Source organism: Bombina bombina, chromosome 3, assembly GCF_027579735.1.
Source record: "Bombina bombina isolate aBomBom1 chromosome 3, aBomBom1.pri, whole genome shotgun sequence".
NCBI classification, from domain to species: Eukaryota; Metazoa; Chordata; class Amphibia; order Anura; family Bombinatoridae; genus Bombina; species Bombina bombina.
In genome coordinates, this window is record NC_069501.1 from 606,808,312 (window position 1) to 606,835,675 (window position 27,364).

At 36.2% G+C, this 27,364-nt stretch overlaps 1 protein-coding gene across 2 annotated transcripts; it reads right to left on the reverse strand.

Moving 5' to 3' along the window:
* Positions 1–27,364, reverse strand: LOC128653747 (gap junction beta-3 protein-like). Of its 2 annotated transcripts, none has more exons than XM_053707213.1 (2): positions 27,259–27,364; positions 1–3,306 (listed from the first exon to the last, which is right to left on the reverse strand). In XM_053707213.1, the coding sequence occupies exon 2, from the start codon at positions 3,291–3,293 to the stop codon at positions 2,487–2,489; it is 807 nt and encodes a 268-aa protein (XP_053563188.1). In that variant the 5' UTR covers positions 3,294–3,306; positions 27,259–27,364; the 3' UTR covers positions 1–2,486. The 2 variants fall into 2 exon arrangements, with proteins under 2 accessions (XP_053563188.1, XP_053563189.1); XM_053707214.1 differs by having other exon boundaries at positions 27,194–27,302.

Here is a 27,364-nt window from a genome sequence, read left to right on the forward strand (position 1 = left end):
TATATATAGAAAAACTGACATTTTAATAAAATATACAATTATACATAAATAATAAATACAGGTGCGGCTGAGATGTGCTTCTTTGATATACAAAAATCTCTATAAGTACCTCCATTTTTAATCATTTCCCTGGAATAGAAAGTACCAGTTGATATTAATTACAAGGAATATTAATTCAATATTACTTTTCATTTGCAACATTTTTTTTAATATGACGACAAAAGATAATGCCTATATTATCTATTATCTAACATTGGTTTATTTTCTTTGAAGAGACATTAAACTCAAAATTAAATGCTTTAATTGAGCTTATATGAAAAAAGCAATGCAAAAAAAAATATTTATATTGCCCTTTTCTTTATTTCTACCTCTAAAAATTGTATTTTGTTCACGCCCATTAAAAGGGCGCCAGTGCATACTAAATGCATAGGTATGATGTAGTTCACTTCCCCGCACCATGTTACAGTGATTGGTTTTCTCAGTGCGGGCCTTATTTACATGTAACTTTAAAGTCATATAGAAATCAATAGTGTGCTGTGGTTTTACAACCCCAGTATACTATTGCAAGGTATTTTGCAATGCAAAGTGCATTCCATTTTTTTTTTATTCTTTAGCACTTTTTTTTTAATGCTACTTCAGCTTTGTGTGCACAGCTCACAGAACATATTTGTCAATCAGTGCCTTTGTTGGCACTGAGATCAGCACCTCTAGCATGCAAGTGGGCGCACATGATGCTGATCTCAGTTCCAGCATACTACTGACTTGTTATATACCTTTAATATATGGCAAAGCAATGGAGACCATATAAGGCCAATGAAGAGGTTTTTCAAGGGGTGTATCTCTTGACTGCTAGTAAATCTCAAAACAGCAATTTTTGCTATGAAAATATAACATTTATTTTGTACACAGAGCTTAATTGCTGATATTTATACCATACAAAAATATAAAAAAATGACATCCCTTTAATGGTTTCATTTTGTCCTTCAGTTATCTTGGCAGTAAGTAGGTGATATATATGGCAGTGAATATGTTAGTACATTTTATAATGCACTTATTCCTGTATAAAAATATAAATTTGCTTAAAGGGACATGACACCCACATTTTTTCTTTCATGATTTAGAAAGAGAATGCATTTTTAAACATCTTTCTAATTTACTTCTATGATCTAATTTGTGTTATTCTCTTGATATTCTTTGCTGAAAAGCATATCTAGATATGCTCAGTAGCTGCTGATTGGTTGCTGAACATAGAAGCCTCATGTGATTGGCTCACCCATGTGCATTGCTTTTTCTTCAAATAAGGATATCTAAAAAATGAATACAATAAATAATAGAAGTAAATTGTAATGTTGTTTAAATTTGTATGTTCTATCTAAATCATGAAAGAAAGATAGAATAGAAGTTTAGTGGCCCTTTAATATTATGTATACTCTTACATGATCACATGGGATTGCCATACGACTGATTTGTTTGTGTGCAAATAGGGACTACCATAAACTGATATTAACAATTTCTTTATATGCACCTAGATGTGGAGATGCGCCTCTGTCCGCCAATGGATCTGAGGAAATTATCTTTGCCAGTGAGGAGCTGATCTTTTATTATCAGCAGGGCACATACAAGCATGTCTTGGAATTTTATTTAGGAATACTTATGTTAAACCAACCTAGTCTATATAGCTAGCAAACAATTGGAGAATCATGACTACATAGGTTTTACAAGTACTGTTTCGTACCCTAACTATACATTACATGTTGCAAAATATTGAATTTATTTATATGCTATGGTTATGTCATGTCCAGTTGTAATAGCTGGCAGTATCATCTGACTAGTACTTGGTTAGAAGATCCATGATCAGTAGTTTGTGCAATCTGTGTATATAGGTGGGTCTGTCACAGATCACCAATAATATGATAAATCAACTGAGAAACTTGCCATTGTCTCCTGACCAGATTTCATTCCAACCTTTCAAAAAACAAAACAAAAAAAACCCAAAACAAACAAAACCAAAAAATACAGTAGAGCTCCATAGCTCCAAAGAGTAAAATACAGGTAATCAGAAGGCAGTTGCTATTTAAGTCTCTTTTTAACTGGTTGATAGGTTTCAGTAACCTTGAACAAACTATCAAATGAAAATCTGTGGACTAAAAAAAGTCTTTACTCAAGGAAAAGATAAACTGAGTCCACTTGTTATAATTTTCACCCAGTGTGCTGTATTAGTGTGATTTTCCTTTGCAATGTCCATCAAGCTTTCTTTTGATCTTCTGAGACTGTCATAACTCAGAGTTCTATTTTGTAAACATTGGGAGCATGATGTCCGGCAGCATTGAGAGGTATGATCAGCTGTGTCTTTATCAGCATACTTGTTTACTCAGCACCCCCCTTTGATGACATAGCAGTATAGAAAAGCGAGCTAATAGATTAACAGTTTGGCCTTGTCCCTTAATACACATTATGTCCATGAATTAAAAAGCCAATAGTTTTGTTTATATGGATGTCAAGTTGGGTGCAGATACTCTTATGTCATCTATAGTTTTGTTCATTGGATTTTTATCCATGCTTTCTAGTCGAATATGGCACTGGCAGGTAGAAGCTTTACTGTAGGTTACAGAGTGGTTACTTGACTTCTTATACTTGCTAATGGAGTTTACTACCCTCTTGAATATGAGGTAGAAAATCTCACAGACACTGAGGATGATGCAGAGACCAGAAGCTGCTACCATAAAGTAGGTGAAGACCCTTTTCTCAGTGGGTCGGGCAATGTAGCAATCCACAATGTTAGGACAAGGGGCCACATCGTTACATTTTACAAGACGTGGGATATCAAAACTATCCCATATTCTGTGCAGAATATAAAGGAAGGTGATCTCAATGCCGGTCTTAAAAAAGAGACTTAATAGGTAGGTCCACCACAAGCCACCATGCTTTTTGCCTGTGTTTGAGTACAGCTTGGAGCAGTTTTCTCCATTTTTTAGTTTGTTCTTTTTCTCTCTGTCCTCCCTATAAGCCACATGCATAATGACCAAGAGGGATGGGCAGGTTACAAATATAAGCTGTAGTGCCCAGAGTCGGATGTGAGAAATAGGAAAATAGAAATCATAGCAGACATTGGTGCAACCAGGCTGCCGAGTGTTACAGTCAAAATCTTTCTGCTCATCTCCCCATACTTTTTCTGCTGCCACCACGTAGACAAGAACACGAAACACAAAGACAACAGAGAGCCATAGGCGCCCAAATGCTGTAGAGTACTTATTCACACCACTGAGTAATCCTTGGAATGTTTTCCAATCCATGGTGGAAATTTACCTAAAAAAAAATAAATAGAAAAATTAGAGCCCAAGATAATCCTGTTCAAGTAAAAAAAAAATGAAATCTGTACATTACATTTTATAATGTTTACAATTAATAGAACCCTAATGGCAAACAGTTACCAATGATAAACATAAACAGTATAAATGTTAATATTTTTTTAAATGCTTTTTAAATGACATATTATATGGCATGAATTTTTTGGTTGTCCATTCTAATTTTTCCTACCTATTGTGAAAATTACATTATATTCTTCATCAAGAAAGCTTGCTTACCCCTTTAGGACGATCTTAAACTTAAAAAAGGAAAATGAAGCACATGATCGTTGCTGTGATCATGTACTTAAAAAATGGCTCTGATTGACTCCTGGGAACTGTCTGCATTGCTAACCACGTCCCCCAGTCGGATTAACCACTTTTTATTTTCAAAATAGAGCAGTATGCAGCAAAGTTAGGACGTTTAAGCCCATTGCTTTTCGGATGGCATGGAACATCCTAATAGCGTTGTAGTTAAAGGGACACTAAACCAAAAAAAATGCTTTCATAATTCAGATAGAGCATGCATTTTTAAGCAACTTTCTAATTTACTCCTATTATTAATTTTTCTCCGTTCTCTTGGTATTTTTATTTGAAAAGCAGGAATGAAAGCTTAGTAGCCAGCCCATTTTATGTTCGGAACCTGGGTAGCACTTGCTGATTGGTAGCTAAATGTAATCACCAATCAGCAAGTGCTATCCAGGGTGCTGTACCAAAAATTGTCCGGATCTTTAGCTTACATTCCTTCTTTTCAAATAAAGATACCAAGGGAACTTAGAAAAATTGATAATAGGAGTAAATTAGAAAGTTGCTTAAAACTGCATGCTCTATCTGAATCATGAAAGAAAAAAACTGGGTTTAGTATCCCATTAAGCTGAAGTGTTTTATATAATGCCTATACATCTTGAGAAAACACCATTCACCCCTTCTATATTTTTTCTAGACCCAGTCTTTAATATGTAAAACAAAATAAAAAAATAAAAAAATTATTTGCTGTTTAAGAGTACCTGAAGAGTAGTTTGGCTGGATTATTCTATCATATTTAAACCCTAAATTTCCTATATCTACATTAGGTCTCCAATAATGTCTAACTACATAACCATACTAGCTTCAAAGGTCTCTTTTTTTACTCCACTATTTTGATTGCTGTAGCATTATCTATTGACTCATTCGTGAATAGTTATTAAAATTCAAAAATGCTTTTTGTCAACACAAGGTATACCATAGGCTTTGCTTTCAGTTGCATTGGTCAAATGTCTCCTATTGCCAACTCATAAGTTGTGTGGTTACAGTAAGATTCTTAAAGAATTACATGACATGTGACTATGAATCTGTGCCATATAATTTAGTGCTATAGCTATAAATAGGCCAGATTGTTAAGGTCATTGCTTTTATGATGACTCTCTATATTGGGATACGAAGCACTTAACTAACCTACTAGTTGAGCATAATTAGCACATGTTCTATATTACGATATGTCAAATATCTAAACAAAATACAAATAATGATTCAGTTTTATGGTACTCAGAGTGAATAAGAATCAGAAGAAACTTAAATAAGGGAAAAGGTGTTACTAAGAAACAGAAAAGCATAGCATTTATGGATTGATTAGAAGATAGACCTGCTCAACAAATACGGTGCATAAGAGTTGATATTTCTAGTTTGCTATGCCCAAGTCCAACACTTGGAGGCTCAGTTCCATAAATAGTTCTGTTTTAAACGCAAGATAAATGTTGCCCTGCAAAATTCCTTTAATACCTCTGAACATTTCAACCATACTAAAAGCAACCCTTAAACTTTCCAATATATTTATGCAGTTACTTCTATTTACAAAGACTGAATGTTCCTTGAGCAAGATATTGTATATATATTTAAAGGGACAGTCTACTCATGGATTTTTGTTTTAATATTACTCATTACCAAGTTTTGCATAATCAACACGGTTATATACTTTTTACCTCTGTGATTACCTTGTATCTAAGCCTCTGCAGACTTCCCCCTTATTTCAGTTCTTTTGACAAACTTGCCAATCAGTGTTGACTCATAAATAACTCCTTGGCAGTAAGCACAATGTTATCTATATGGAACACATGAACTAGCGCTGTCTAGGTGTAGAAAAATTGTTAAAATACACTGAGTTAAAGGGACACTGAACCCAAATTTTTTCTTTTGTAATTCAGAAAGAGCATGCAATTTTAAGCAACTTTCTTATTTTCTCCTATTATCATTTTTTCTTTGTTATCTTTATTTGAAAAAGAAGGCATCTAATCTTTTTTTGGGTTCAGTACTCTGGACAGCACTTTTTGATTGGTGGATGAATTTATTCACCAATCAGCAAGGACAACCCAGATTGTTCACAAAAATGGGCCGGCATCTAAACTTACATTCTTGCATTTCAAATAATGATACCAAGAGAATGAAGTAAATGTGATAATAGGAGTAAATTAGAAAGTTGCTTAAAATTTCATGCTCAATCTGAATCACGAAAGAAAAAATTTGGGTACAGTGTCCCTTTAAGAGGTGGACCTTAAGGGCTTAGAAATTAGCAAATCCCTTTTAGCTGTATATATAAAATGTGCTCATTTAACATGCTTTGCAAATAACCCAAGTTCAGCAATACTCAATTTCTTCTTTTTACACAAATTCAGAGTGAATTAATAAGCCATTTAAATTTACAGTAATTTATAACAAAGCTACTACTTTTTAAAGTGATAGTAAATCCTAGTGTTTGAGAAATGCTAGGATTTACCAGTGCAACAAATAAAGGGGACTTTCAGTGATGAAGTATAAAATACTTCATGCTGAAAGCTCCTTTATTTGCCTGCAGTGTTTGCCATGCTGAGCTCCTCAGGCTACCCACGGCAGAATGCTATTTGCTTTTGTATAGGTGGCGAGAGTCCATGAGCTGTTACGTATGGGATATACATTCCTATAAGGAGGAGGCAAAGTTCCCCAAACCTAAAAAGTCTATAAATACCCCTTCCACTTCACACATACCTCAACTTTTAAACTTTGCCTCCTTAGGAGGTGGTTGAAGCATGATGATGTGCTTGATTTCTTCAGTGAAAGGTGACATTTCCACCTCTTAGCCAATAGCCATGTGGGCCAGCTGGCATTATGCTGGATAGCTAGCATGCTATTGGCTAACATCATCTTACTGCAAAATAACGTTCTGCCGTGGGAGGCCTGAGGCGCTAAGCATGGCGAACACTGCAGACAAATAAAGGAGCTCTCAGCATTTAGTCCCCTTTATTTATTGCACTGGTAAATCATAGAATTTCACAAACACTAGGATTTACTGTCACTTTTTAAGTAAACAACATATGAGGGCATATACATGTAATCAAGGTCCTGATGATCTAAAGCTCTCTGCCCTGGCAAGATTATCTAAGAGACCTTGTCAGTACTGTGAAGTCCATCAAATAATTTGATAAAGGCAATTAATTAATTGTAATTTCTGTTCATGCTGGCAAACTTTCCATCATCTGACCCATTGTGTTTAAATGTTTAGAGTATTATTAACAAAGTACAACTTTAAATCAATGGTTTTCAAACCTGTTCTCAGGCCTCCCTCACAGGCCAGATTTTCAGGATTGCCTTGGGTGAGAGCAGCTAAAATAACCATGGTTACTAATCAGTTTATTATTTCACCTGAGCTCCAGTTCAGATATCTATAAAGTCCGGCATGTTATGGATGCCCGAGGACAGGTTTGAATACCGGTGCTTTAAATCAATGAATTAATACAGAACACATCTGGTTTGTAAGAAAATGACATATAAATGTAAATTGTCTTCCTTAATTAACAGGTTTGCTACCTGGATGCCAAATTTGTGATTAATTTGTTTTCAGCATGTGACTTACTTTTGGTATGTTACTGTCCACGTGTGAAGGTAAAAGTGACGTCCTACATGTTTCTGTGATGTCAGCACATTAGCATGTATCACTGAGACTACCATCATAGTTAATATAACTGTTAAACTATTTTTTTAAAGTGCTACAGACAGTTAAAGGACCAGTCTACTCCAGAATTTGTATTTGTTCATAAAGATAGATAATCCCTTTATTTCCCATTCCCCAGTTTTGCATAACCAACACGGTTATGTTATAAAGACAGTCTAGTCGAAAATAAACTTTCATGATTCAGATAGGGCATGTCATTTTAAACAACTTTCTAATTTACTTTTATCATCAATTTTGCTTTGTCTTTTGGTGTTTTTTGTTGAAAGCTAAACCTAGGTAGAATCAAATGCTAATTTCTTAGCCCTTGAAGGCCGCCTCTTATTTGAATGCATTTTGGCATTTTTTCCACAACTAGAGGATGTTAGTTTATGTGTGCCATATAGATAACATTATGCTCATGCCCGTGGAGTTACCTAAGAGTCAGCACTGATTGGCTAAAATGCAAGTCTGTTAAAAGAAATGAAATAAGGCAGCAGTTTGCAGAGGCTTAGATACAAGGTAATCACAGAGGTAAAAAGTATATTAATATAACTTTGTTGGTTATGCAAAACTGGGGAATGGGTAATAAAGAGATTATCTATTTTTTTAAACAATAAAAATTCTGATTTAGACTGTCCCTTTAATATACTTTTTACCTCGGTGATTACCTTACCCCCTTATTTCAGTTCTTTTCACCCCCTTATTAGCCAATCGGTACCCTCTCATTAGTAACTCCACGGGCGTGAGCACAATGTTATCTATATGGCACACATGAACTAATGCCCTCTAGCTGTGAAAATCTATTAAATGCACTGAGATAAATGGCGGCCTTCAAGGGCTTACAAATTAGCATATGAGCCTACCTAGGTTTAGCTTTCAACTAAGAATACCAAGAGTACAAAGCAAATTTGATGATAAAAGTAAATTGGAAAGTTGTTTAAAATGTACATGGACTATCTGAATCATGAACGTTTAATTCTGACTAGACTGTACCTTTAAAGCATTTTTATACTATTGGGAATGTACTATTTTGAGGGCATTTTGCTCTTCAAGGAATTTACCTAATATCCCAAAATAAATTATGTAGTAAATATGCAATATTTTTGAAATCATTGACTTGAGTGAGTAAGCAAGTAAGTGTAAATGTGCCTGCTCATGATATGAAAAAGAGAATACATGCAAATATCATTAATCTATTTTTTATAGCACCAGGGTGATATTTATATAGCCCCACTATGCATATGGTTTAATCCATATCCAATATGGTTTAATCTATATTGGTCATCATCATTTATTAACTATCATGCTCTCTTGTGGAGAAATATTTTTTTTTTGTTTTGATTTTTTGCTTTCTTCATTTTACAATAAATGGTTTAATATTTAATTATGTTTCCTTGAGTGTCCATTCCCCTGCCTTACAATGAAGCCTAGGATAGGAAGTGAAGGAATGGGTCTTTGGTGGGGGTGCTACTCTTGGCTATATAGGAATGCTGTGTGTGTGTCTCTGTATGTCATGATTAGGATTGACGGGTTTACAATATACAACTGAACAGTTCAGTATTTTACAGGCTCTCCAGTAAAAGCTTCACAAAAATACTGGACATTTCAATATCCAGTTTTTAAAGTTCCTGGGTGTTAGATGAATGTAAAAGGCCCCTTTATGTCTCAATGATTTACAAATATGGAGCAAAAAGAAGTGAGGGTCAGTCAATGTGATAACATCCTTACTGTTTTGGATTACTGGCAACCAAATAGGTAAAATAATGTATTTGTATGTTACTGGCAGCCAAGGAGTAAAATATACATAGTATGATCAAAAGTGTGTGTGTGTGTGGGGGGGGGGGGGGCTATAGCAGAGCTTTAAGGGGAACCTACATATTGTCCAGCATTTTTGTGGAGGACAGCTGCCAACCCTATATATGATACAATACATATTAATGTTTTTTTCTCATTTGGTTATGTTTGTGTAATTTGCAAATAATTTTTTTTTACTTCTTGTTCTTAAGCAGCAGTCAATAAACTGGTGGAGGAGGAGGTCAGGAAAGAAACCTGGACAGAGAAGAGAGGAGGAAAGCTGAGTGACAGTCACATAGTAGCAGGGCTTGCCTAGGGTCCCCCATTGTGCTTTTGATTGGACACAATCAATGAGTATTGGCAATTCTTTTTTGTGTGCCAAAAAGCATGTGTGTATTGGGGATGCTAACAGTAATAGTAGACATTGAACCTGCTACAAAGCCATAAGGATGTGTGTATGTATCTTTAATGTTTCTGTATTGCCTTTATGGGACAAAAAATACTAGGGATGTGATTTTCTTTAGTTACAAATGCACATTCTTAAAGAAAAAACAGCAACATTTAAAGAAAAAAAAAATACTGATGAAATCTATCAGTATTCATTCATTTCCTTTAAATTACTTTTTAGGGGTATAATACCCTAATGTGCTCTGGAGAGCGCGCTAACATACTCCTCTTATTGCCAGAGCCCCGGCCGCGCTATCATAAGGCTTAGTGTGCACAGCTCCCAGGATCTGCACTAACTTTAGGGCAGGACCTAGGAGCTAAGCACACTAAGGGGCCTATTTATCAAGGGCCGAATAGGCCCTGATGCCCCTGTTTCCACGTCTTAAGACCGCTGCTTCATAACTGGTCCGTTGCCTCTGAGGCTGCAGTCTGCAATCCGCCCGATCCTATATGATCGGGTTGATTGTAACCCCCTGCTAGCGGCCGGTTGTCCGCGAATCTGCAGGGGGCGGCATTGCACAAGCAGTTCACCAGAACTGCTTGTGCAATGTTAAATGCCGACACCGTATGCTGTCAGCAGTCAGCGATGTCTGTCGGACATGATATGCTAATGCGTATCATGTCAGACAGACAATGATAAATCTGCCCCCAAGCCTCCAGTTACCGCGGCCGTGGCTCTGGGAAGGAGAGAAACGGGTTAGCTCGCTCTCTAGAGCATGTTAGGGTATTGTTGCTACAGAAGATTTTTTCATCTGTAGCTTTAAAACATTTACATTTTCTTTAATGAAAACAAATGTAAATATTTAATTATTATAATTTTAAGCTAAACAAATACCAAATAGTGCAGCCCACAAATATACAGGAAAATTTATTTCTCTGAATATTCAGAATGAAAATTGAATCAGAAAATAAATGTTCTTGGTCTACAAAATACAGAGGCTGGAGTAATTATATGCTTCATGTGCTCAGAGCATTTTTACAGGTTGCTATAACAAGATGAATCTTTATTTACTTTATGTATTTAATTTGATTTTATGACAGTCATTTTTGGAAAATAATTTGTCTCTATGCCTACAAACTAACCTCAAAGTATTCTCTGTTTTAAACCATCACTAATGGGATAATTAAAGAGACATGAAACTTTTTTTTTTTCTTCGCGATTCGGATAGAGCATTCCATTTTAAACAACTTTCTAATTTACTTCTGTATGGACATTGTCTTTGTTCCCTTATTATCTTTTGTTGAAAAGCAGGGATTTAAGCTCAAGAGTGTGCACATGTCTGCAGCACTATATGGCCGCAGTTTTGCAAGAATGATATAGATTTTTAAGAGCACTATATGGCAGCACTATTTCCTGTCATGTAGTGTACCAGAAACCTATCTAGGTATTTCTTCCATAAAAAAATACCATGGGAACTAACAAATTATAATGATAGAAGTAAATTTGAAACTTTTTTTTAAAATTGTTTGCTCTGTCTGAATCATAACATTTTTTATTGGTGTTTTGTATCCTTTTAGCTGGTTTAAAAAATGATTCCCTTTTTTTATTCAGACTTAGTACAAAAAACACATTCTATTATATGTTTACTGGTGTCCCTGTACATTTTTTTTTTTTTAAGGACACACAACAAAAATTGCAACTTATACATAGAAATGCGGGACTCACACACTGTTGACGTATATCTGTGTTGATACAAACAATTCGGCTCTGCTTTTTTCTCCCGAACTGTTTGCCACTGTAAACATATACAACATGTGTTCTTATAATATGAGTCTCTTATCAATCCTTGCGGTGAAAATATTTGCTATCGCGTAATATGCCTTCATCAGGGGCCCCTGATGAAGTTCCTACGTGCAGGAAACGCGTCTGACGTTTTGCTTGTTTCTAACTCCCTCCTGAGCTTGAATGTACCCTGTATGTTTGTATAGACTTACAATAAAGTTTGCTTGTTACCTGCATAATCTTTGAGGTGGTCCTCTCCTTGCATCAGGTATAACCCTTTAACGTTGCCTATTTTTTTAAGGAACCTAATAGTTTTTTGTAAAAAAATGTTTTATCTCCTCCTTTACAATAAATCATGTTTCTGCCTTTATCTGGTCTGAAACATCAGTTCATTGTGGAATGTTTAAGTGCCACATTGCAGTATGTTTGCTCATGCCTGTACTTGACGTGGAAGACATCCTTTTTGGCAAGGAAAGGAGTAACTAAGTATTTGTCTCTTACTGATATAGAAACATTTGTGTGATAGAACAGCAGCCAGAAAATTAGGTATAGAATTTCAGTAACTTGCAGAGCCAGTTTGCTAGACATAGATTAAAGGGACAGTCTACTTGAAAATATTTATTGTTTAAAAAGATAAATAATCCCTTTATTACCAATTCCCCAGCATCTAAGCCCCTGCAGACTGCCCCCTTATCTCAGTGCTATTTACAAACTTGTATTTTAGCCAATGAGCACACATGAACTAGTGTGTTATCTATATGACGCACATGAACTAGCAGTGTCTAACTGTCAAAAACGGTCAAAATGCACTGAGATAAGAGGCAGTTCAACGGCTTAGAAATTAGCATATGAGCCTTCCTAGGTTTAGCTTTCCACAAAGAATGTGGAAGAGAACAAAGCAAATTTGATGATAAAAGTAAATTGGAAAGTTGTTTAAAATGACATGCCCTATCTGAATCATGAAAGTTTAATTTTGACTACACTTTCCCTTTAACACAAATTGCAGTACTTTCTGGTGCTTCCTAGTTCAGGAAATACTATATTTACAAGTTAAGATATTTTATCTTGCAAAAAAAAAAAATGATAAAGGGACAGCAAACTCAAAATTAAAGGGACATGAAACCCATGTTGTTGTCTTTTATAATCCAGACAAAGCATACAGTTTTAAAATCAAATTAGCTTTGTTTTAGATAGGTAGCGTGCACATTTCTGGAGCACTACAGGGCAGGAAAAAGTGCTTCCATCTAGTGCTCTAGTGCTAATGTATAACTTTACATTAGACAGCTGTCATATAGTGCTGGAGACACGTGCACACTCCTTTTCAACAAAGGATATCAAGAAATTTAAATTTGATAATACTGTATAAGATACAATTTTAAACAACTTTCTATTTTACTTTTGTCTGAATTATGAAACAAAAATGTGAGGTTTTATGTCCCTTTAATAAGAGAAAGAATCAAAAGCAATGCATTATAATAGCCAGAGATAGTGTGTGTGTGTATATATATGTATTTTTTTCTTCAATCTAAAGTAATGTGTTTAAAAAAATATATATAGTGGTATGTAATAGTATGTAGTGTCACACAATGCCCCCCCCCCCTCACAAAAACAAAGCTCTACCTTAGCCACTGCTCTTGGTCCCGCTATTTATATTTTGCACAACTGCACAATCATTTTACCCCTTGGCTGCAGGTAACATACAAATGAATAATTTTACCTTTTGGCTGCCATACGTAAACAGAAGTGATTTGATCCCCTTTACTGCCCCTTACTTCTTTCTTTAACATAATTGTAATGTGTTGAGGTATAGAAGCTGAAAAAAAATCTTTCATGATAGAACATGCAATTTTAAATAATTTTACATCATTTTCCATTTTACTTCTTTTTTTTCTAATTTGCTTCATACTCTTGGTATTCTTTGTTGAAAAGCACACCTAGGTAGGCTCTGTAGCAGTGATATGCTACTGAGAGATAGCTGCTGATTGGTGGCTGCACATATCTGCCTCTTGTTATTTGCTCACCCAATGTGTTCAGCTAGTTTAGTAGTTTATGCATTTATTTTCCTTCAGCAATCGATACCCAAGACGAAAAGCAAATTTGATAATAGAAGTAAATAGAAAAGTTGTTTAAAATGTATTTTCTGTCTGAAATCATGAAAGAATAAAATTGGTGTTTCAAGAACCTTTTAAATACCATAAAATAAATTGGTGTGATTTAATAAATATTTCATTTAGATTTTTGTTTAACAGGAATCAGACTTATTTATATTCTTCTACTTGGATAAATAATAATTCATTAATGGTTACATGAAACCCATTTTTTTTTTCTTCTTCGTGATTTAGATAGACAGTACAAATTTAAACAACTTTCCAATTTACTTCTATTATCTATTTTGCTTCCTTCTCTTAGTATCTTTTGTTAAAGAAACAGCAATGCAGAAGAATGAGCCAATACATGTGCAGCCACCAATTAGCAGCTCCTGAGCCTATCTAGATATGCTTTTCAACAAAGGATACCAAGCGATAAAAAAAAAAACTAGATGATAGAAATTAGGAAAGTTGTTTAAAATTGCATGCTGTATCTGAATTATGAAAGAAAAAAATGTGGGTTTCATATCCCTTTAATTTAAACTTTTCCTGCATGACTCAACACCTTCATTGTGCCTTTACATACCATTTATACATAAGTTCTTGTGAAAAAACTGGTTGGTTAAAAAAAATAGAACCCAGCCTTTATAATAATGCTTATGTCTCAAAGCATATTTTGTTTCTTATAACAAAGAGCTGAAGGTTGGTAACAAAATCACAAAGCATACAAAAAAGCAACCACATAACCCCCCCCACACACACACACACAGGATAACAACTGTAAATGTATCTGCCATTCTCTGTTGATAGAATCATTTACAGTTTGTTGTTGTATTTGTTTAGATCAGGAGTATAACTGTTGTGTTTTTTTCTTTTCATTTTGAAAGACCGCCACACACATTTTACAAATTATAACAATCCCTTTGTTTTCACAGAGGGTGAGGCAGCTTTAGTCTTTTACACTTGTAGCATTCAAACAAATTTAAAGAGACCTAAAAAGAACAAAAAGAAAGTGCTCTAATATGTTAGAGAATTTTATTATTGCACAGAGACCAATCGTAATCTTTTGTGAATTTGCTCCAAAAACGCTTTTTGCTTTCCGATTAAGGCTCAGATTACAAGTGGCGCGCTAATTATAGTGTGGGTAGTGATATGCTTTATTGCTGCACCACGCTAAATATTGGCGCGCAACTTGATATTACAAGTCCATGGCAAATCAGATTTACTAGAGAAGGTTTAGGGCGGCCGACATTGCTCTAGCACACCCATTACTTTCAATAGATATTGCAACCGAGCTAAATAGTGCTGTTATTAACAGTTGAAAGTTATGGGTTATGCTTGAGGAAAAGACCAAAAAGCGCTAGAAACATTAGCGCCACTTGAGACCTAAAGTAAAGTGTATGGGTTAAAAAAAAAAAAAAATTACAAAAACATCTAAAACATATTAAAATAGAGTATTACACACATATATACATATTTTAATACAAATATTTAATTTATATTGATAAATATATTTTTAAAAGGATATTGTATATGGCAAGGTGTTTGACTGGGAAGGGCTCCAAAGTGTGTGTATGTGTATATATTGGAAGAGGTCCTATTGGAAGTATCTGATCCAACACAGAGATTTAAAGGGACAGTCAACACAAAGGGGCCTATTTAACAAAGGTCTGTTGGACCTGATCGGACAGTGCGGATCAGGTCCGACAGACCTCGCTGAATGCGGAGAGCAATACGCTCTCCGTATTCAGCATTGCACCAGCAGCTCTTGTGAGCTGCTGGTGCAATGCCGCCCCCTGCAGATTCGCGGACATTCGGCCGGCAGCAGGGGGGTGTCAATCAACCCGATCATACTCGATGTCTCTCCGCCTCCTCAGAGCAGGCGGACAGGATATGGAGCAGCGGTCTTTAGACCGCTGCTTCATAACTGGTGTTTCTGGCGAGCCTGAAGGCTCACCAGAAACACAGGGCTTCAAGCTCCGTATGGATAGATATGCCCCAAAGTTTTTTTATTGGTTAAAAAGATAGATAATCAGTTTATTACCCATTCCCCAGTTTTACACAGTCAACATGGTTATATTAATACACTTTTTTTTCCTCTTTGATTACCTCTTGTCTAAGCCTTTTCTGACAGCCCCCTGATCACATGACTTTTTATTTATTATCTATTGACTTGCATTTTATCCAATTTGTGCAGTGTCTGCCACAAGCAACAGGCTTTAGCACAATGTTATCTATATGGCTCACATAAACTAGTACTCCCTGTTGTGAAAAGCTAATAAAAAAGCATGTGATAAGAGCCTGTCTTTAATAGCTTAGAAAAAAGCAATTATAATAGAGGATTAAGAGTGGTAGGATAATACTTTCAATAGATCACATCTATTTCCTCCAATGAGTTCCACTACCACTTAAATATGCTCTCACTCCCCAGACTGTTCTCCCTGGAACTCAATAGTCTCCCAGTAAGGTACCCTTGGTACTCTCTTACCCTGTTCTGGGCGCCATTCAGCAATATCAGTCCTTGCTCGATTGAACGCTACAGTGCAGAGGGGCTCAGTGTTTCTATGGTCTGCAGGCAGTTGCTTCACCCTCTCACCATTCTCAGCGTCTCGGCAATCTACAAAAAGTGACACGCCGATCCAGACTCACAGTCACTCAGATGACGTCACTTCTCGGGGGAGGAGTATAGCATCGTAGCAGGGCAGTGTGGCAGTCTGCTGTAAGCCGGAGTGGATCAACTCGAAACTGATACACTGTAGAAGAAATACAATCCGCTCCTTCCAATTTATAAAAAAGCAACATTTTATTTAAATCCTTTAAAAAACAACACAGGAAGTTCCAATGCTATCACAGAGTGGGCGCAGCACTTGGCTTCCACATTTCGTCTGTCCTTTTTAAAGTGACAATATGATCAGCCTATCTATATGGCTCACATGAACCAGCACTCCCCTGTTGTGAAAATCTAATAAAAAAGCATGGGATAAGAGGCTGTCTTTAATGGCTTAGAAAAAGGCAGACATTTAGAAGTTAAAAAAAGGTTATAAAGTATATTATTATAACAATAAATAAAAAGAGAGAAGCGCTCAACCTGGGAACGAAGAATAGCATAATAGCTTGTTCTGTGGCTAGTTACCACCCACCTCTTTTTGCTCAACATGTGCCTTTCACAGAGAAGAACTTTTCTGAAACATATCAGTCTGATCCTGACTTCATGTTACAGTCCAGCCCCGAAATACCAGGTAATCCCTCTCTGAACGAGAGAAACAGCAAAACCCCAGACATACGTTTCGGCCTATTGTGGGCCTCATCAGTGAGGTGCAGCCATATCCCTCTAGGCACACTGAGCAACTGGTCCACGTCTGTATTCCCACTTCACACTTAGGGAGACTTCCCTAAGTGTCATTATTTGCATAAATAAAAAGAGAGAAGCGCTCAACCTGGGAACGAACAATAGCATAATAGCTTGTTCTGTGGCTAGTTACCACCCAAGAAGCAGCCTCTTTTTGCTCAACATGTGCCTTTCACAGAGAACTTTCCTGAAGCATATCAGTCTGATCCTGACTTCACAGTACAGTCCAGCCACGAAATACCAGGCAATCCCTCTCTGAACGAGAGAAACAGCAAAACCCCAGATGTACGTTCTGGGCCTATTGTGGGCCTCGTCAGTGAGGTGCAGCCATATCCCTCTAGGCACACTGAGCAACGAGTCCACATCTGGATTCCCGCATCATACTTAGGGAGACTTCCCTAAGTGTCATAATTTGCATAAATAAAAAGAGAGAAACGCTCAACCTGGGAACGAACAATAGCATAATAGCTTGTTCTGTGGCTAGTTACCACCCAAGAAGCAGCCTCTTTTTGCTCAACATGTGCCTTTCACAGAGAAGAAATTTCCTAAAGCATATCAGTCTGATCCTGACTTCACAGTACAGTACAGCCCCGAGTGTACCTAGAGGGATATAGCTGCACCTCACTGACGAGGCCCACAATAGGCCGAAACTTACATCTGGGGTTTTGCTTTTTCTCTTTCAGGGAGGGATTGCCTGGTATTTCGGGGCTGGACTGTACTGTGAAGTCAGGATCAGACTGATATGATTCAGGAAAGTTCTTCTCTGTGAAAGGCACATGTTGAGCAAAAAGAGGCTGCTTCTAGGGTGGTAACTAGCCATAGAACAAGTTATTATGCTATTGTTCGTTCCCTTTTGATTTATTAATATAACAATGTTGGTTTTGCAAAGCTGGGGAATGGGTAATAAAAGGATTAGCTATCTTTTTTTAGATAACAACAATTTTGGTGTTGACTGTCCCTTTAACAAACAGGACAAGAAAAGAAGAGTACAATGGTACTTTAATTTTTTTTAATCATGTACTCACCCATTGATGCCAAGATTCCAAAAACGGTTGCAAAAAACTGGTGGCTAGTCAAGTGATCCATCACTACTCTTTTATCATCAACCACCTCCATAAATTGTATACAAGAGGGAGAAAAATTCTAAAGAATAAGTTGGTTCACACAGTCCACAAACCTGGCTACCAAAACCAAAACAGGGATGTTATAAATGTGGAAATTGTGTCACATGCAAAACGCTACTAACAGGTACCTCATGTCATCACTCTTATTCCTCAAAAGTATATTGTATTCCCTAAAATCTAACCTGTACAGCTGATCATGTTGTGTATATCATATGGGTTGTAATTATGTGAGTAAGGCGACCACAACCTTCAGTGAAAGACTGGCAAATCATAAAAGTGCCATCAGATCAGCACTGAGAATAGGCATTCCAGATCAGACAGTAGTGGGACAATTCTTTGAAAACAGACACTCTCTAGCAATGGTGACAGAGCCCCCCCCACACTCAGGAGAGGTGGGATAGGAATAAGGAACTGTTGAAGGAGTTGCAATGGATATACCGATTTAAAACACTTAAATCTAGGGGGTTGAACACAGGATCTGTCTGTATTCTATAAAAGTAGCCTGTTTTTTTCACTTTTTTCCAGTAATGGCCTGCTGACACAACACCATATGTGGTGTATCTGGTTGTCTCTCACAAACAGGTATTGAATTACCCTTTTTTAAGTAGTCACCTTTGAGTATGTTTCAGGGGGCTGGGCACTCTACTAGGAGTTACCTGAGGTGACTGTGGATTAACACATTCTAAAATCTCTCTGCTTATAATTTTTAAAAAACAAAAAATGGGTTAATATTGACTAACCATTTGAATTTAATGCCTTTTGGACAATACTATTTATGGTTCATTGGACTTCTAGTGTTCCATGTAATGCAGTAATACAAAGTGCTTGAGGATATAGAAATGTGCCGAAAAAAATATGTAGGCATCAAGCATCATAAAGTTGCATAATGTTTGAAGCCCTGTAGGATTATTGTTGATTGAAATCAGTTAAATAGAAATCTAAGTGGTGTCCAAATGCATCCTAAACGTGGTCACATGGGGTCAGTTCATTATAGAATATATGTTAATATTCCTCAGGTGATTCACAATATGTACCGTTTATTCTGATTGAGCAATCCATTAACATATAGCTAGCAGTGACGTGAAGTGAGGTCAAAGGCTGGTGAGGCACTAGATATGATACGCCGGAGAAACACATGTACAGAGGGCCGCAAGTACTCCCAACAGGGCAGGTTTAAATTATGGCTGAACTAGTGGCGGATCCAGAGCCTGGTCTCGGGAGGGGCACTTCCAGATTGTTTTGTGGCGGCGGACAGAAAATAATGAGTGTTTATAGAACAGACTATTTTATTTAACCTATCGTACAGCTCTAACCTTATTCAAAAACACAATTAGAAGTCCCTGTGTGTGTATTTGTGAATGTATGTGTGTGTGTATGTATGTGTGTTTAACTATGTGTGTGTATATTTATGTGTGTGTGTGTATGTATTTGTGTGTGTATGTACTGTATGTTTGTATGTATGTATGTGTGTATGTATGTATATGTAAGTATAAATGTGTGTATTTATGCATGTATGTAACTGTGTGTATGTATGTATAATGTGTGTGTGTAACTATTTATGTATGTGTATGTAAGTATGTGTGTATGTATGTGTGTGTCTGTGTGTATGTGTGTGTGTGTATTCATGTGTGTGTAACTGTGTGTATATGTATACCTAAACCTCAGGTATATTCAGTAGTTAGTATCTCAGTATTGCCACATCTACCCCTCTCACACATAAAACTCTTTCCTATACATCTGACACAGACAGCTCTCTTGTCTAGCACAGCACAGTGTATTTTAAAATTTTACAATTTTACAATGTACGGTATTTTAAATGTATTTCCAGTGGGGTTCTAGAGAAACCTACCAGGCTACTAAATGCTGCTGCACATACAGTCCCCTGTCAACTGTCAATGTTTTTTTCCGGTATGGCTGACAAGGTGGCAGAAGCGTGAAATGTATATTGCAGATTTTGACAAGTCAGCCATACCGGAAAAAACATTATGACAGTTGACACGGGAATTTGCAGCAGCCAGTATTTTACAGATTCTCTAGAGACCAAGCTAAAGTGTTTTTTATTGGTGGAATCTGGGTCTGTCTGTTACAGAGAGTGAGCCGTCTGCCATCATGCCATGTCCTAAGTAACCCTGTCCCTGTTGTGAGTGAGAGTGACTTCACTTACCCCCAAATCTTCATTTTTTTGCTGCCTGCTGACCCGGTCCTGCTCGGCTCCTTCCCGCGCTCTCTAGCTAGTCTTCCTGCACCACACCACAGCGCCTGGCTGGCTCCTCCCTCTTCCTTTCCAGTCCAGTCTCCTGTTCTGTCTCCGGTCATGTTCCACTGCCTTGTGTTGTGTTGGAATGTGACAGGCTGTGACTGAAATTGGAGGCTAGCATTGGAGCCAAGTGCCCCCCTGTAGCGACGCCACTGTAGGGAAGCCCTCTCTCAGTATATTCTCGGGGGGGCAATTGCCCCGTTACCCCCCCCCCCTGGATCCGCCACTGGGCTGAACCAGTGCCCAGGTGACATAATCAGGTGATGGGTGAGAGCAAGTTAGTAACCACTGAGTTACTGATCGGCTGATTACTTCACCTGTGCACTGATTCAGCTATAATGAAAACCTGGCCTGTTGGGGGTACTTTAGGACCATTGTTGAGAAACACTGCACTAAAGCACCAGCTCAACGGAAATGTATTGATTACCTGGAGAATAAAGCACACATACTCTGCTCACTGACACCCACACACACTCTGCTCACATACACACTCACACAATTCTGTGGCACAGTGCCAGTTACTAAGCAATTAGAATGATACACAATCTCTTCTCTACTTACTACTGTATTGTAAAAATATAAATAATTTACTATACATCTTTTACACAAAGGACAAGTTATCAATACTGCCAACCCAGCTGCTGCAATATGGTGTTCAAGAAACGCACGTGCACATCCCATTTAGGTATGCTCTTCAACAAAGGACACCAAAGGATACCAAAAGAATGAAGTACATAATAATAAAAGTAAAACAGAAAGTTTATTTATTTATTTTTTGTGTGCAATTTCTATCTGAAAGATGGAAATGTAATTATGACTTTCATGTTCCTTTCAAAAACTAATTTGATTTGCTGACATGGGGCCAGTAACAGTTGATGCTAATTCTCAAAATATAAATAACTAGAAAAGTCTATTAAAATAGCATGCTCTACCTCAATCATGAAAGTTTAATTTTAAATGTCTCCCTTTGACTATGTGTTTAACCAGTTACTTTACATTGGCATTATTTCTAAAAACATTTAACTGCAATAAATACATATATGTTTTAAATTACTCATTATCTCCTTTTTTATTAATATAAACTTGTATAAAAGCAGCACATATTAAAAACACAATGCAACAACCTTCAATTGATTTGTGAATTACAAGTTAACAGCAGTCTTTAAATAAATGGAGACACAGAGAAAAATAAAAATAGATATTGCATCCTCTGACTGAACAGACATAACATATATGGAGTTTGTACCTAATTAAATCAAATAACCATGAAAAAGGGAGGCTTAGCAATATTCAATGTCAAAAACTTTAATTTAAATAATGTGGACACTGCACACTTATCTTCAAACTCTGGGTTTTAAATTTGAATTGACCCTTTGACTTCCTGTCAGTATTGGGTTATGCTCACTTACTGCCCCCCCCCCCCCCCCGTTAATGAGCTGTATCTGAACACAATTTGTGAATCACAAGAGATGTAGAATACTGCTTTACTCTTCTGCTTGGTGTAAACTGTTCTTAGGTTACCTCAGCTTCCAGTTGTGTCACATAACCCTGCTCACTGCATCCTCCTTCTGATTATTCTATATATCCTTCACTTGCTAGGAGGCATCAAGAGGGGTGCCTCCTATTGGTCCCAATTTTTGCTGCTAATATATTGACAGAACACAGGTGGCGCTGCAGCACAGCTTTCCCTTTGACCCATGTACTGCAATGGAGAGAAGGGTTCCTGTACCTGCCTCTCCATAGCATTACATGGGGGGAAAATATTTTTTGTTTTAATTTAAAATTTAATTAAGCTTTGGCCACATATGGCAGGGTAGGCACTGCCTCCTATGAGTGCACGTCCCTGATAGCTAGGTATCTATTTTAAATGTAGTACTTTTTTTATCATAGGTCTATGATCAGATTTTGGTCCAGCTACGATCAGTGCAATAAAGTAATGAAATATGTGGGAGATCATATGGCGTAAAGGCCAATACTTACCATGGCAATAATTGTTTACAATAATCATGTGACTGTGAGTCATAATCATTGTCAGCGTTCTACTGATATTAAACACCAATTGAGTTTGTCCGTGTCAACAGTACACAAGGTGGTTCTTATAAGGTAAAGTTTTATTACAACTTTATTATAAGTGGAGCACAACCATAGTTGCTATGTTATATTATTAGGTTCCCAGTGCAAATTAGACATTGCACATGTGAAGGGGGTGGGGTTTATGGTTATATAAGGTCAGTTTATTTTATGATATAACATGGTTTGTGGTGGACATATTTTTTGTCTTGACAAAGGCTCATGTGAGAGGCAAAATGTTGAATTTTTATGAATTTTTGATCAATAAAGCTTTTTGTATTTAATCTCAAGTCTTCTGAGTGCCTTCTATGGGAACTGTCTATATCTGTATATATTCATATAGAGATATAAGTATAGATGTATATTTTACAAAAAAATATACAGATTTATATAGAAATATATTTTAAAATAAAAAGAATATTTCTTCTCAGTGAAGAAATAGGAATTTTAAGTATTCCCAATGCACCTTTGGGGAAGTGCGCAAACAATAAAATGTAAAGGCTTTCTCTAACATACCTCATAGAAGTCTATGGGGACAGGGAGTTAACATGGTCGTGATATCCAAAATCCTGAAGTTAGCTCTCCTGAGTCTTTCACTTGCGTGGTCATCTCAGAGTGTATAACATACATGCAAGATAATACACTATTTGGAAATAGTCATTAAATAGGGTTGATAACTCCTCAAATGGGCATTAAGGATGTATTTAAGTGTCTAGAGGTGTCAAATTAAATTAGCATAATCAGTCTTGAAAAGTGACTCGAAAAACTATTGTGATCGCCGAGATCTTTTTGGTTCCTTGGGGAAAACAGACCTTATTGAGGATCCGAAAACCCATTTGCGAGTGTGTGTATCAGCTATTTTGACCAAACTGAAAAGTACCCTTTTTGGCCCGAAAATACCAGAAAACCCCAATCCCAATAGATTGTGATTGAGGCCATAGTTAGTCAGTTTTAGAAAAGCAATGCACTACTGAGAGCTAGCTGAATCTGGTGGGTCAATTACAAGAGACGTGTGTAGCCACCAATCATCAGCTATCTCCCAGTAGTGCATTGCTGCTGAGGATATATAACAAAGAATACCAAAAGAACAAAGTAAATTTGATAATAGAAGTAAATAGAAAAGAGGCTTAAAATGGCATGCTCTATATGAATCATCATACATCATACATCGTTTTTTTGAGCAGGCCAAGTAGATATTTTTGTGTCATGCCCTATTGCAACATACTTTTTTTTGCTTTTTTAAAAAGCAACCTGTAACACTTTAACCCTTCCCAAAATACTAAAATGTAGGATCCTATACTTTGTTTTCAAATAATTAAAAATTATGATTATGATCCCCCCCCCCATGTTGGACTATACATAAAACAAGTAATATAATCTCTAGCCATAAAACTATATTTAAAATTTGAAACTGCACAAATTCTAATAATGTATGCATGCACCCACCATGTTCATTATCACTTACCCTAGTAAATAACAAGCATAAAATCATCCTAGATAGAATTGCTCAAAATGTCATCTATCTGTGCACTCACCCAGTTCTTCGATTTATGCCAAGATAATATTGCTCAAGCTAGATCAGTAGCACTTCTATTTTTGCTCATATTTCATGCACAAAGTTATAGTTTTATTGCTCGAGCAATAGTCTAGGGTGCTCTAACAACTGCATGTTGCATAATGTAGATGTGCTAAATCCCTCATATAATAAATGCATAATAGACAAAGTAAAATTCATGTTGGATATTGCTTGAGCTAAACTAATTTTTTTAGTTGCCAAAGGTCAAGGTCACTGTATAGATTAATAATGATCAGAGGGTAGGTGGTCAATGATCCAGTATTAACTTTTATTGCAGTAGGAGTGGTCACTTATGGGGATATATTTCTATATCACTGGTACCTTTATGACATAGTTACAAGTACTATAGCATCATGGGTAAGCAGCTCCTTATTTGGCTGGTCATAGGCAATACCTGCACATGGCATACCACCACTCAAATTGAAGGCTTCTGAAACAAACATGCACACAGCTACTTGTTTCCTGTTTAATTGGCCCATCTAGTCATCTTGCATTTTGATCTAGCCCTAACTAATAGTCTGAGTGAATTTAACTAAATAGGTAATGTTGCATCAAATGCATATTTTATTTCAGCGTTGTATTGCATCAATATATAGAACTTATGTATGTCTAATGTGTGCAGTGACATATGTCATGTTATATAACACTATGAATGAATTTGCTAAAATCATGTGAGAAGAGCAAACTTGTAAACTGTTTCTATGGTAATGTGTAATATGAAAATCTAGGAAAAAATAACTGACTGCCCTACTTGACATGACAAATATATTCATCTCAAGCAGGACAGAATGTAAGAAAAACTGACCACAGCCAATTCTTTCTCTGAAATATGCACCAATTCTGTATTTTTTTAAATTATTTCTCTGTGTAGTATCTGGTTGTATAAAGGTTTTATTCTATTTTTAAATAAAGAATTCTGATTTGTATTCAGTTATCTATCTTTATAAATAAATGTCTACTTGTCCAGTGCCTTCACTGAGTGCAAATATCTTCGTACACATTTCTATACATTAGTACTAATGCTTATGGTTTTATGTATATCGACATCCTTAAATGGATATAAAACCATGCATTATTAGTAAAAAAATAAATAAATGTTAAATCAAAGTAAGCATAAAAAAAGTCACGGATTGTGTTAAAAACAACAAAGAACTTACTTGTTTTCTTTCTAAAAAATAATTAAGATATTATCAGTGTAGCCACTGCCTGCAGCTAGACAAGGGAGCTACCATTACAGAACTTAAAGGGGCACTAAATACATTTCATGCACCTCCCTCTAATAATAGGTGCTGCAATTACAGGACCTAGGTTACACTGCAGGCATCTGAAGGAGAGTTGCTGCACATGTGCAAACAGGTCAGCACTGGAATTTAGTGAGAGAGAGATTTCAATATGGCGGCACCCACGACTAGAGAGAGGCAGGCGGCATTAATCTCAATACTATGCTTATTTTAGTGTTTAGTGTATTTTTAAGTTCTACTATCACGTACTTTTTGCAGCAAAAAGCCCTTTACTGAATATGAGCAATAAACTGTATCCAGCTAGAGCAGATGTCTCCTAACAATACTTTAAAGGAAAAGCTATTCCTTTTCCTTCCTTTAGAGACCACAGACCCCCTGTGAGGCAGTGACAGGAAGTAATGAACCCTCACAAATGAAGTTTAAAGGGACAGTCTACACCAGAATTTTTATTGTTTTAAAAGATAGATAATCCCTTTATTACCCATTTCCCAGTTTTGCATAACCAACACAGTTATAATAATATACTTTTAACCTCTGTGATTATCTTGTATCTAAGCCTCTGCAAACTGCCCCTTTTTTCAGTTCTTTTGACAGACTTGCAGTCTAGCCAATCAGTGCCAGCTCCCAGATTACGTCACATGCACGAGCACAGTGTTATCTATATGAAATATGTGAACTAACACCCTCTAGTGGTGAAAAACTGTTAAAATGCAATCTAAAAGAGGTGGGCTTCAAGGTCTAATAAATTAGCATATGAACCTCCTAGGTTAAGCTTTCAACTAAGAATACCAAGAGAACAAAGCAAAATTGGTGATAAAAGTAAATTGGAAATTTTTTTTAAATTACATGCTCTATCTGAATCATGAAAGTTTATTTTGGCCTAGACTGTCCCTTTAAAGAAAAGGTAAAATGCTTTTAAGTTGATGAATAATACATATTCAATTATTTAAATTAAGTATAACCCACTTTTTACAGGGGGGGGGGTTACAACAACGAAATGGATTGTTTTATATTCCTTTAAAAACGTTTTGCTTTTTCCCTACTCAAACCTAGTTTGACCCATACAGCAACTGTGTGCATCAAAATGATTTAAATACATGTAATTTGGAGGATACTATATTTAAAATAATTGCTGATAATGAGTCATAATTGCCAACCAAATAAAGCCATGGGATAAAATTAAAGGGTGTGTGATTTCAGTATAGTGTAAATATATATATAGACAACATTGTTTTGTACAAGTATGCAAGTAATATGAATGCAAATGTTGAAATAAATATATCAGGTTAATATTAGGAGTTATATCAAATTACTTTGAACTTGCACTTTAACATAAAATTGATACAAGTCTGGAGTATTAAAGGGACATGAAACCCCAAAATTTTCTTTCATGAATCATATAGAGAATACAATTTTAAACAACTTTCTAATTTACTTCTATTATATAATTTGTTTCATTCTCTTGGTATCATTTGTTGAAGGAGTAGTAATGCACTACTGGTTTATAACTGACAACATGGGTAAGCCAATGACAAATTGCTTTTGGTTTCATGTCCCTTTAAAAAAAAAAAAAGAGAAAGGAGAGAGAGAGAGAGAGAGAGAGAGAGATGAAAGAGAGAGAGAGACGAAAGAGAGAGATGAAAGAGAGAGAGAGTTGAAAGAGAGAGAGAGTTGAAAGAGAGAGAGTTGAAAGAGAGAGAGTTGAAAGAGAGAGAGAGAGAGTTGAAAGAATTCAAATTTTAAATGACATCTCTTTAGAACACTTGTTTCACAATAAATGTCTGGCCCAAATATTCTGTAATAATGTAATAAAATGTACCAAGTTTATAAAAATAATAATAATCATCATATCCAGTTATATAGTCACCAGAAACAAATTTCCAGGGTAATTTAGGGACCAGGTATTCCGAAGGCCATAAACAAATGAACACTCCAGAGAATGGCTAGAGTGTATTATAATAATAATAATGCATATTAGTGAAAATGTGCCCAAAGTTCCAGTGTATAAGCTAAGAGTTACTATAGATATAGATATATTAAGATGGAAAGGATAGTACAAGTATGTACAGAAACAGTTCAAAGCCGTTAGAAAAAAAGACTTTTCTAGATGTAAAAAAACCTTAAGAATAAAATACATTCGATTTAAAAAAGCAAACAAAAATGGTCAGACAAAAAGCCAAGCAGATCTTATTTGTCACTAATTGTTATGTTTGTTGTTGTTGTTGTTGTTTTTTTAATTACCTGTCCATTTAGCTCTGGTTTTATTGCTATAGCTTGTTGTACAAAGGGTTACTAATGAGTCCTACCTGTGGGTCACTGCCTGGGTGAAAGAAGTAGGGTCCTATTGGAGTTGAAATCAGTGTGGCACATTCACGGAGAGCTGGTTTCTTCAGATCCTGAGGCGTGTCTAAG